Source organism: Dichomitus squalens (assembly GCF_000275845.1).
Source record: "Dichomitus squalens LYAD-421 SS1 unplaced genomic scaffold DICSQscaffold_24, whole genome shotgun sequence".
NCBI lineage: Eukaryota > Fungi > Basidiomycota > Agaricomycetes > Polyporales > Polyporaceae > Dichomitus > Dichomitus squalens.
The window spans coordinates 285,814-296,090 of NW_006766906.1; the positions used below are offsets into that span (position 1 = coordinate 285,814).

The 10,277-nt window shown below is 55.1% G+C and overlaps 3 protein-coding genes across 3 annotated transcripts; all 3 read right to left on the reverse strand.

The window, feature by feature from the left end:
- Positions 1-3,169: 3,169 nt before the first annotated feature.
- DICSQDRAFT_171648 (uncharacterized protein) lies at positions 3,170-3,627 on the reverse strand (the record flags this gene model as incomplete). Its single annotated transcript, XM_007367323.1, has 2 exons — positions 3,170-3,439; positions 3,505-3,627. The coding sequence occupies 2 exons, from the start codon at positions 3,625-3,627 to the stop codon at positions 3,170-3,172; spliced, it is 393 nt and encodes a 130-aa protein (XP_007367385.1).
- A 1,123-nt stretch (positions 3,628-4,750) lies between these two features.
- DICSQDRAFT_128036 (uncharacterized protein) lies at positions 4,751-5,531 on the reverse strand (the record flags this gene model as incomplete). Its single annotated transcript, XM_007367324.1, has 3 exons — positions 4,751-4,839; positions 4,916-5,104; positions 5,402-5,531. 3 exons carry the CDS (start codon positions 5,529-5,531, stop codon positions 4,751-4,753), a joined length of 408 nt encoding a protein of 135 aa, XP_007367386.1.
- Positions 5,532-6,666: 1,135 nt separating this feature from the next.
- DICSQDRAFT_88730 (HET-domain-containing protein) lies at positions 6,667-9,071 on the reverse strand. Its single transcript, XM_007367325.1, has 2 exons — positions 9,019-9,071; positions 6,667-8,951 (listed from the first exon to the last, which is right to left on the reverse strand). The coding sequence occupies exon 2, from the start codon at positions 8,944-8,946 to the stop codon at positions 6,841-6,843; it is 2,106 nt and encodes a 701-aa protein (XP_007367387.1). The 5' UTR covers positions 8,947-8,951; positions 9,019-9,071; the 3' UTR covers positions 6,667-6,840.
- Positions 9,072-10,277: the final 1,206 nt, after the last annotated feature.

Genomic DNA, 10,277 nt, shown 5'->3' on the forward strand with positions numbered 1-10,277 from the left:
TAAGTCCCTTAGACTGTCATGAAACCCTCCCATAATCTGTCAATTGCACGGATTTGAACAGAGGAACTGATCCCTAGACGCGATTTTAGGTCGGGTCAAAACTGGCGAAAATGGCTTCGACAGTAAGGCCACGGCACGTGACACGGGCGTTTAAACACTAAAGAGGTAATCCGTTTATTACATAATGGTATCAGACGCCCGTCGCCCGTGCCACAGAGCCTTCGGCATGTTGTCCTGGAGAGTTTCCAAGATATATAGTTGCAAAGCTTTCAAAGAAAATAGTTCTTCACTAGGTCCCATAAAATGAACAACTATGAGGTCACAATGATGTGCAACATGCTCTATTGGTGTCATGAGTCGGTCAAAACCGACCCAAGGCCAAGTCACGTGATGCTCAAGCGCGCGCTTAACTGCGTACAAAAGTGGATGCCACTAATTGAACTGCACCATAGTCCTCGTGTCTTGTCTTCGACTTCCATTATGGCATTGCTCCATTCTCCGTCGGGGGCGCGGACTACACGAACCGTGCCTAAACCATGCCCGGTGTCCTATCAAGGGAGCATACGCCGGGATCAGCTTCTTCCAACCGCACGCTCTGGTGGCGTTTACCAATACGCATATCATACGACGGCGATGCATGCGGGAAGGTTGATTTGCAGATTGAGCGTCGCGCGCATTCACCTTTCCTTCATGCGCCTTACGCATGCGCCAAGCACCAAAACGATCCATCCACTGTGCGTCAAATTGACATTGAGATTGAACCTTCATTTGCACCCTAGAGCTCACCCGCACGAGCGCAGAGGAAGAACTCGAGGAACCACTTCAGGCGTAGAAGCCAAAGGCAGGATAGGATCGTCCGCTCACGACGAAGCGCCGAGTGTCGGCAAACGCGTAGCGTCACCCGCATGCAGTCACCAAGGCATTGTTGCCGCAAGTGCGCGGTGGTCTGGGTCTGTCTGCTTTCGCGGCCATGGTCTCCTTCGTTGTCTGGCTCTGTCTCTCCCCCAGGCGGCCGTCTCACTGACTCAATCTCCCATATGCCCCTATATATCGACTTCTCGGGCAACTGTACAGCAGCTAACGCTAACATTCCCAGCCCACACAACAGATCTTGCTCCATGTCGTCTCCCATCCCCATCTGGGGATCACTAGGACCTTTGCACACGACACTCTCGCCTCCATATGGCACCTGTGCCTTAATCCTTCGCTCGCATCAGAATGACAAACTTCGCAAAACGTCGTCCAGCCGACACCCGTATCTGACCCACCAGCTCGGTCGTGACAAACCATACCTCCCCCGTCTTCTCGTCCCGCTTATCTCCATCTGGATGCGGCATCAGCAAGCCGCCCAATTGCCAGCCCTAGAGTCCTCTGGTTCACCACCTTCCTGCGATGAGTGGTGGACCCAACCTGATATGGTGAGTATTCCTTCTCCTTGTTCTCTCTCATCTTTTCTCCTCGCGCGAGCTCTGTAGGTAGCATTCCGAGAACATATGGATACGGCGAAGGCGCAGTCAAAGGTCGGGCGAGGGGGCAGGAGGTCCGAGTGGAGAGCCCAGCGCGTTGGCTGCCGGAGATTTACATCGACAGGGGAGTCCGTATGAAGTTGAGGATGTGGTGCAAGAACACAGGCAACGTATTCATGAATTGTCTGTCGATCCTGCACTTTGCATGTATACGACGCCTTCGATCGATCGCCCTCGCCCCTGCGCTGATTATGTTTGGAATCACGTAAGACGTAGTGGTCAAAGATCCTCATTATAGCCCAATCAACCTCTATCGCACTAAAGTACATGCAGCGTGCATCACAGCTCTGGCCATTGTTGGCTTGGTACTGACTGGATGGCAAATCTAGACTCCTTCGCGGCCACAGTCATGGGTTGTATGTATCTCAGAAAGGTGCGGATCCTACTTGATCTTAGTCAAACACGATATTCATCAAGGTGTTCAGGAATCAGCACAACCGGCTGCGTCTTACACACACCACGAACACGAGAGGAACCGACGGGAAACAGGTGCATGTACGTCGTGAAGGGATCAGTCACGAGAAAAATGAGGCGAGCTACACGGTCACAAAGTTGTCTGTATGCTGGTACATCTACCCGATATACTAACTGCCATCGCCACCGCCCTCTGACTCGTCGCCCGTTCAGTACCCGTTCCACGCTTTCCCCCATCACGTGCCTCCAGCCGATCCCTGTCATCCGAGTGCAACATGAAAAGATGTACGACGGCAGTCGGTCTTTGGTGGCACCGGCCTCGGCCCCAGTATTCTGCTCGCCCACTCAGCCAACGGCATCCGACAGTTGACATTCCCCCCTCCCCGGGCTCAGGCGACGCGGTGTGGCGGTTAGGGTGTCCGCGACGATTTCAACGCGTAGGAAGTAGTGCGACTGCGCCGCCCAGTCTAGGCTGAGCTTCATGGTGGGCTTCGTCGCACTGGCGAGGGTGGAAGCGACCTGCGCGGTGTCAAGCGATCCTCTCCACCGAAACCTCCGCGATGCGTGATTGCTCCAAGACACGGCCCTAGGAATCATCTGTATTTCCCTAGCCGACTCGTGTGCAGATCACGACATCTTCGCATAGTCCTCGACCCTCAATATCTGACCGTTCGACTCTAGGGTATGCTAGTACACGACGGTGATGCTGTGGTCCTCGCAGGAGAGCATGAGCCAAGTGAGCAGTCGGGTGGCCCTCGTCTGGACCTCAGAGTTCCGCGGTATACCTTTGCGCATGTAGAGCGTCGCGGGTCCTCCTCCCCAGCAATATATTGTTTGTCTCGTGTGGTTGACTGCGAGCAAAGTCTAACTGTGCTGGCACGCTCCGGATGAGACACATAAACCGTCTTGAGCGTGACGTATTCGCGACAGCGCTCGATGTCGCCGGCCACAGGGGAAGAGTTCGGGCCAATACTTCCGAGGACCGCGTCTTGGTAGTGGCGTATGCATGTACCCGCAGTGTGAATGCTTAACGCCAGACGTAGAGGGAGGGATTGAGACCAGGAAAGGTTTCGTGTTCGCATCCTAGGGTGGCCAATTATCACTGTGCAGCATGTCAGGGTCATACTTTTACCTTGGGCTGGGGAAGGCAACGGGCGAACGCTATCACAGGAAATCGAATCTCAATGCCATGTGTGGTGAAGTGTGGAAAACAATCGGAGAACGGAAGCCTAGAGAGTATCCTGCAACCGGCGGAAGGCCCGCTCGCGCTCACCGTAGAATATAGGCATATTGATGTCAAAGATTCCGAGAAGCGAGTACGCCCAGTTCTCAGTGCGCGTGGTTTCTCTGTTCGCAGCCCACGAGAGTCGCTGGGCAACAATGAACTCATCCCGGAGCGAACTCAACAGCAAAGTCTCCCGAGGGTCAGCCGTGATGTCCTCGATGAGGTCGACAAGCGTGAACGTCGTTCCAATGGCCTTCCAATCGGCCAAGAGGAACTTCATTGTGTAGGACGCAATGAGTACATGAAGCGTCCACCAGCGCGTGAACCCTTGCCTCCAACGAGATTGGACTCCGGTGAAGGAGGGTCATCGCTAGGAGGGACGTCAGCGAGGTACTGGGGCTTTCGCGATGCCATACCATAGATCATCGCCCTGATAGCCTCGGACAGCTCAGAGCTGCCCATCTTCTCGATCTACATGTACTCGTATCCGGTCCCGCGTGCCACCCTACATGCTTCTCGGATCTTCGGTGAGAGGTCACGATCGTCCCAGATGCAGCATGGCGACGGGTCTCCCTCAGAAAGCCGGGGCGGTGTGTCTCGGGGAGGCCCTGCGATAGCTTCAGTAGTTCGCCGGTAGTCGTTGAGGGCAGCGGTGTGTTCTGACGAATCTAGAGATGGGATAGGTTGGCGGTACGGAGCTCGAAGCACTAGAAGGATGGACTGCCAGGCCCTGTTCAAGGAGCGACGCAAGCGGAACAGTCGTGCGTTCATCGTGGTAGAATTGTCCACCCGTAAGCCCTCTCTTTCCGCGGTGCGCAGGTATCGATGAAGCATAGCGCTCTCGCCAATAATGAGGGAATCGCGGATGGATTTACTAGTGCTGCGCCGGAAAGACTCGAAGGCTGCTGTATCGGTCATCTAGCCTTGGAATGCAACCCCACGTTTGGATGTCTCTGCCAGACCCTCTGCCTCATATCCAGTCCCTGGAGATAGGTGGGTATCAGCTGCCACGCACCAGCGCCATGGATGATCACCAGCCGTCCTCACCTTCTCACGTGAGCCCAATAATGTCCTTCCCATCGCAGGCAATGCACTGCTCAGCGGGCATCATTAGCGTATCGGTGCAGGTTTTGCGCGACACGTGTCCACAAGGTTTCGTCGCTATCCGCACGCCTGTCAGTCAGTAGGAATACAGTCAGGACACAATAGAGACGCACGATGCATGCGATCGTTGTTGGACAGCTGCGTTTTGCACGACGGTCATATTGATGGCCCTTCGTTCTGCCGAGGCGTCTTGGACTGCAGTTTAGGAGTTCTGCCGCTCTCCGTTGCAGGTGTAGATTGTACCGACTTCGCGGGAACACCGCTAGACGTGGTGCTGGAGGACCATTTCCCCAGATCCAGGTGTTTCTGCCTACATGCTCTACCGGTGGGTTTATAGAACATGAACAATACTCAGGCTACGTACGTGAGTGAATGTGCTGGGTTTCCGTCGCGGCATGTCGTTTGTAGCTTCACGTCCAATAAGTAGGCGGACCGTACGTCGGCGTAAGCGATGGCAGCCAGAAGTCGGACAGCTTGCCCTTCAGAGCCTCGAATTGCTCGCGCTCGATCTGCTGGAGGGTGGCCTCCTCAGCCTCGGGTCGAAGTCAGACTTGCGTCTTGTTTCTCGTACTGGATCACAATACTCAGCATATGGCATCACGACAAGGAAGGGGGGGGATTTCAGACAATACGAAGTATAACACACCTTCCGCAGATTGCGCTTTGCTAGAGAACGTCGAGACGACGGACGTCGCCGCTAGGCCAAGCTGGCGTTCTTCGATCTCGCGCAATACACATTTTCTCGCGACCTCTTGTGCGCGTTCTCGCCCCTCCACCTCCTTCTTCAATGCCCCCAAAAGAACCTTTTGTGTCTTGATATCGCTGATTGGGACCACTGCGGTTGACGTAACGTTCGGTGTCAACAAACCACCACGATTACAGGTGCGCCAACATTGCAGTAAGACGTAGGGTGTCGGGACAAAATGGTCACGCTGATAGGTAACAAACGCACCTAGGTCATTCAAGACTTACTCCCTGCACAACCAGTGCCCCTTCTGGCACGCCACGGAGTTGCGCGCGCTGCAGGCAGACCGTGCACGCGTCGACTTAGGAAGTGTTGAGCCATCTACAATAATTCTCCTGGAGATTACTAACATACCTGTGACCTAGAGATTCAGCACTATATACTCACAAGATTTCAGGTCGCATTGGAAAATGAAGAGCTCTCGCGCGAGGTTCTTGTTGCCTGCGGGAGATGTGCAGTAGTTGACCGTGATGGACAGCGACCGCCTGCAGCCAGATGCGATATCCAGATGCGACATTATTGAGGCAGAAGAGGGGTTGAGAAGAGACAGAGAGGAGTTCAATGCTAATTGCAGCAGACGGCAGCAGCGCTAGAAGCGAGTGTCTGGCTTGAACATCAAAAACAAGTGAGACCCCGAGAAGCGCCAAGAGACGTGGTGTCACATCGTGACTGCCAGGGCATCACGTCACTTGCTCTGACTGCTCCCGCCATCTCTTCTTCCTGCGAGTCTCCTCACTGTATATAGATGCCACTCGGATGCTTCTAGTCGCTCATGAACTGCGCTTGACCGCATCCTGCTTCCTGTCACTTCGCCTCGAGCCTTACCTATAGGGCCCTTCTCCCCTGCGCCGCCACCCCTCATGGTCGCTACACATCAGCTCCAGTACTCCATCCTCGCATTGGTCTCGCTTTGCTTGACTCGAAATGGGTGATCCCCACGATAGCTGCTCGGCCAACACCCGTGTCCGACCGACCTGCTCTGCCGCAACGCCCCGTACCTCTCCTGTCTGCTCGTTCCGCTCGTTGCTATCGGCAATACATACCCCACTGGATGCCCCGTTGGCGAGTCCCCCAATGGCCTACCACGCAGGGTCGCCTGGGACATGATCTCGCAACCAGTGGGGGAGGGCAGATTCCGTTATGGTGAGCCTTCTCTGTGTCTCTCTTATCAGTCCTTGCCTTCGTGTAGGCTGTCGTTGCCCCAGCTTGAGGGTGTATGATGTCGGTAAAGGCATGTCCGCAGTGTCATTGGCCGGGGGAAGAAGTAGTAGGCTCGAGTGGGCAGCCAAGATGTTGGCTTACCTTTCGAGTTGTGATTTGCCGAGAGGCGCCCGTCGACCTGATGTCCCGCACTTAGGAGGATGAAGTGGGTTGTCACCGACTGCTCCTCACAGACAATATATTTCATATTTATTTCTCGAAGTTACATCTGCGCGACGTCGTTGATTGGTCGCGCTCACCCCCTGTAGGCACTTCTGTTCAAGTTCATGTTGGGATCGGTGCTCGCGGGCCTTCATCAAAGCGGGATCGCGACGCATCGCACCGCCGGGGATGTGCAATGCAGCTGCCAACGCCGTGCAGAAGAGGTTTGATTGGAACAAACGAGCACATGCGTACAAGGATCCCGCTGAACCTCAGGTCATGTACGCCGTGCCCAACAGGTCGTCACATAGTTTGATCTATCTCAATCCAACACTGCACTCATCGGCGATGCTGGTTTACGAGTCAAGAGGAGCTGACGGTAAATAGACTTACAAATCGCAAAGAACGAACCTCAAGAGAACGATCCGTCGTACTCGTCCGTCAAGTCCTTCGTAAGGCGGTCGTCATCCCCATACACAGCCCTCCCGCTCGACTTCGACCTCCTCGCCCACCTTCGTGCCCGCTCCATGCTCCTCTCCTTCTCGCGCCTCCAGCGGACTCGGGGGGCCATCCGAGTACTGCCTAGGAAGAAGCGCATCACCGTCAGGCTGAAGGACGCCGCCTTCGCTGGTCCCAGCCTCGGCCCCGATATCCGCTTCGCCACCCGCTCCCGACCCCGAGGCATCTGTTCCCTGCGCAAGCTGGAGCGACGGGCTCGATTCGACTAGTAGCGCCTCGGTGACGATATCGACGCGTAGGGAGTAGTGCGACAGCGCTGCCCAGTCCAGGCTGAGCTTTACGGCGAGCTTTTTCGTCGCGAGGGTGAAAGTGATTTCCTGTGTACGGTCAAGCAACTTGTTCCACGGGGCATAACCCCACCACTTCACGGAGCGAGGATCCGCCTCGATCTCCCCAGCCGCGTCAAGAGCAGGTCGCGACATCTTCACATCGGCCTCGACCGTCAACCTCCGACCGTGATACTCCAGGGTATGCCGGTACTCGACGGTGATCGTGTGGTCGTCGCAGGAAAGCGTGAGCCAGTGAGTGGTCGGGTGGTCCTCATCTGGACCTCGGAATCCCGCCGTGTACCCTTGGGCGCGTAGAGCATCGCCAGTCTTCCTCCGCAGCAATAGATTGATCGTCTTGTGTGGCTGATAGCGAGGGTCCCTAGTGTCTGACTGTGTGCTGGCACGCTCCGGGTGGGAGATGTAGACTGTTTTGAGCGTGATGTGCTCCCGACAACGCTCAATGGTCGCCGACGACAAGGGGAAGAGATCGGGCTGATCATCACTGCGACTTGGCGCGGGTGAGACTACTACACATCCGGAACACAACAGATCGATGCCGGTCCCAGAGGGTGGGATATAGCAAACGCGACCTAGAAGAGAGCCGGGGCGGGATTTGTGCTCGCAGCCGAGGATGGCGAGGTACCACTGGGATCGGGGAATCCCGTCCGGATACGCGATTGTAGCAGACTGAGGGAAGTAACGAGAGAGGGGAAGGAGGGGTATTTGTGTGCGGATACCCTGTGGACTTGGGGTGTACTCGATTGTTGAGAGGCTGGAGAGCTGGAGCCGGTCAAGTACAGCATGGGGAACAATTTGGATATCCCTACTGTCCGCACTGAAGTCGTTCATAGACGACGCAAGCAAGACACTTGGGGACCATTCTAAGCATCGAAGCGTGCATTCCGCCTGATCTGCGATGGGCTGTTCAGACATGTCAGGACCTTGGTACACGTCTTGCCACGCAAAAAGGCTTTGGTCCGGGATGCGCCGCAGGATCTCCTCTTGCAACCGGCGGAAAGCTCGCTCGCCCTCGCCATACAGCGTAGACATATTGATGTCGAAGATTCCCAGCAGCGAGTACGCCCGATCTTCCACCCGCGTCGTTGTCCGGTTTGCGGCCCACGAGAGTCGTTGAGCCACGCTGAACTCATCGAGTGACTTCTCGTGTAGTAGGGCCTCGTCAGGGATGCCAGTGATCTCACTGATGAGGTCAACGAGGATGTGCTTGGTTCCGATGATGTTCCAGTCATTCGAGAGGAACTTCACTTCAGAGGGCGAAACGAGCTCCTGGAGCGTCCACCCGCGCTCGAACCATCGGCTCGAACGAAAACTGGACTTCGGAGAGCGAGGGTCTTCGCCAGGAGGGACGTCGGCGAGGTAGGCATAGCACTCCGTTGCATCGCCATACCATTTATACATCGAGTTGATCGACTCGGTGAGCTCGGAGCTGCTCGACTTGTCGATGCAGCATGAGTCGATCCAGAGGTAATCGTACCCGGCCTCGCGAGCTACCCTGCAGGCATCTCGGATCTTCCGTGAGAGCTCGGAATCATCCCAGATAGAGAGATCCGTCTCCGTGGGAACTGTGTGGGACTGTGAGGACGGGGAAGCAGGAGGCGAGGCGTAGCCAGTGCCAGCGGGACCTCCGTAGCGCGCCTGAACGATCTTCAGCTCCCCATACGTCTGCTCCCAAGTCCTCCAAGTATGCGACAAAATAGCATAACGCGTCTTCTCAGGGTCCCTCACGACGAATTGTCCGGTCCTTGTATCCAGAAAGCGCATGATGACTGCGCGATGTTTCGGGAGAAAATGCATTCAGTAAAGGAAGAAGACGGGGAACTGATTTGTACGGACTAGTAGAGGCAGGGTTGCGTGCGCAGAGATCGGAGGAATACAAACGCGACAAGGAATTCAGACGATGCGGAGGTGAATGTGGATGGTTGAAAACGCTCCAAGAGTGGCGTTGGGATGCGTACTGCAGCAGCTCGACAAGTGTTCAGTAGCCTAGCAAAGTCAAGAGGTCTCAGGGTAGGGCGAGGCGCGCAGAGAGCGCTGTACACACGTGTGCCACCGTCGTGCGAACTCGAACCAAATATGAGAGTCGATGATCATTGAGTGGACGGATAGAAGTACCGTAGACAGGACTTCCATGCTCATAGTGATCAGCATGCTGGGTCGTACAAGCTCGAGGACCGAATGCACCGTGCATGGTGCGCAGTATCGCGCTGAGCGATAGCCTCGATCAACGAATTACGAGGTCAATTATTCGTGGAACCGGACCAGTCATCTGTGTGTCGCAAGGCTCATGAGCAGCGACTAGTATCCGGATTGTCCGGAACTTCCACTTTCGATACGGTAAAAGTCGCTACATACGGCCTCAAATTCCAGGGAAGCCTGCATGTTCCTATTGTCCACGAGTCACGACCTCAATTCTTCACCGCTTGTCGCAGCGGTCTCATCAACGTTTCTACTTGAACGGGGACGCTCCCTTTGAGCCTACGAGCTGTTCGGCCTTGCGAGGAGATTATACACTACGGAAGATCTGGAAGGGGACTAGACGAAGGGCACATAGGACACTTTGAGTTTGAGGAACGGACAACGGAGTAGAGAGCATGGACAAACACCACTGGCAGGATAAGGGCCTGTTCGGCAAAGAGTTGGAGTTAGAGTTACCGGCATTTCATGCCCAAATATAGTAATAATATCTCGGTTTTCAATCTCGAGAAAACTCGAGTTACTCGGGCGAGTGCATGCGTTCGGATGCCTCCCAGTAACTCCGGGCGGTTATTATCAGCTCAGGTCATAACTTATCTCGAGGCTCTACCCTTTTGGCAGCCTGCTTGATTCTCTCTCTATAGAGTATTGGGATGGCTACCATGACCGGCGTAGATTGTGATCAGACATCCGAGACCATCCTACTTGAGGGATTAGGGCAGGCTACTACCAAGGCCCGCCCAGTCAAAACAATGACAGTTACTGCTATAATAGCCTGTCTTCGGCGCTCTATTTGAGCCTGATGGATAGCTTGGTGAATTTAGACAGCTGCTCTTGTGTGGACCATGGTGAAGCAGGGATGAAGCAGAGCCCATCTGATAAGCCATAGCTATTGGTAT

What these genes read in the sequence shown, in the direction of transcription:
- DICSQDRAFT_88730 (XM_007367325.1), bottom strand. Translation starts at nt 8,946, where the DNA reads ATGCGCTTTCTGGATACAAGGACCGGACAATTCGTCGTGAGGGACCCT.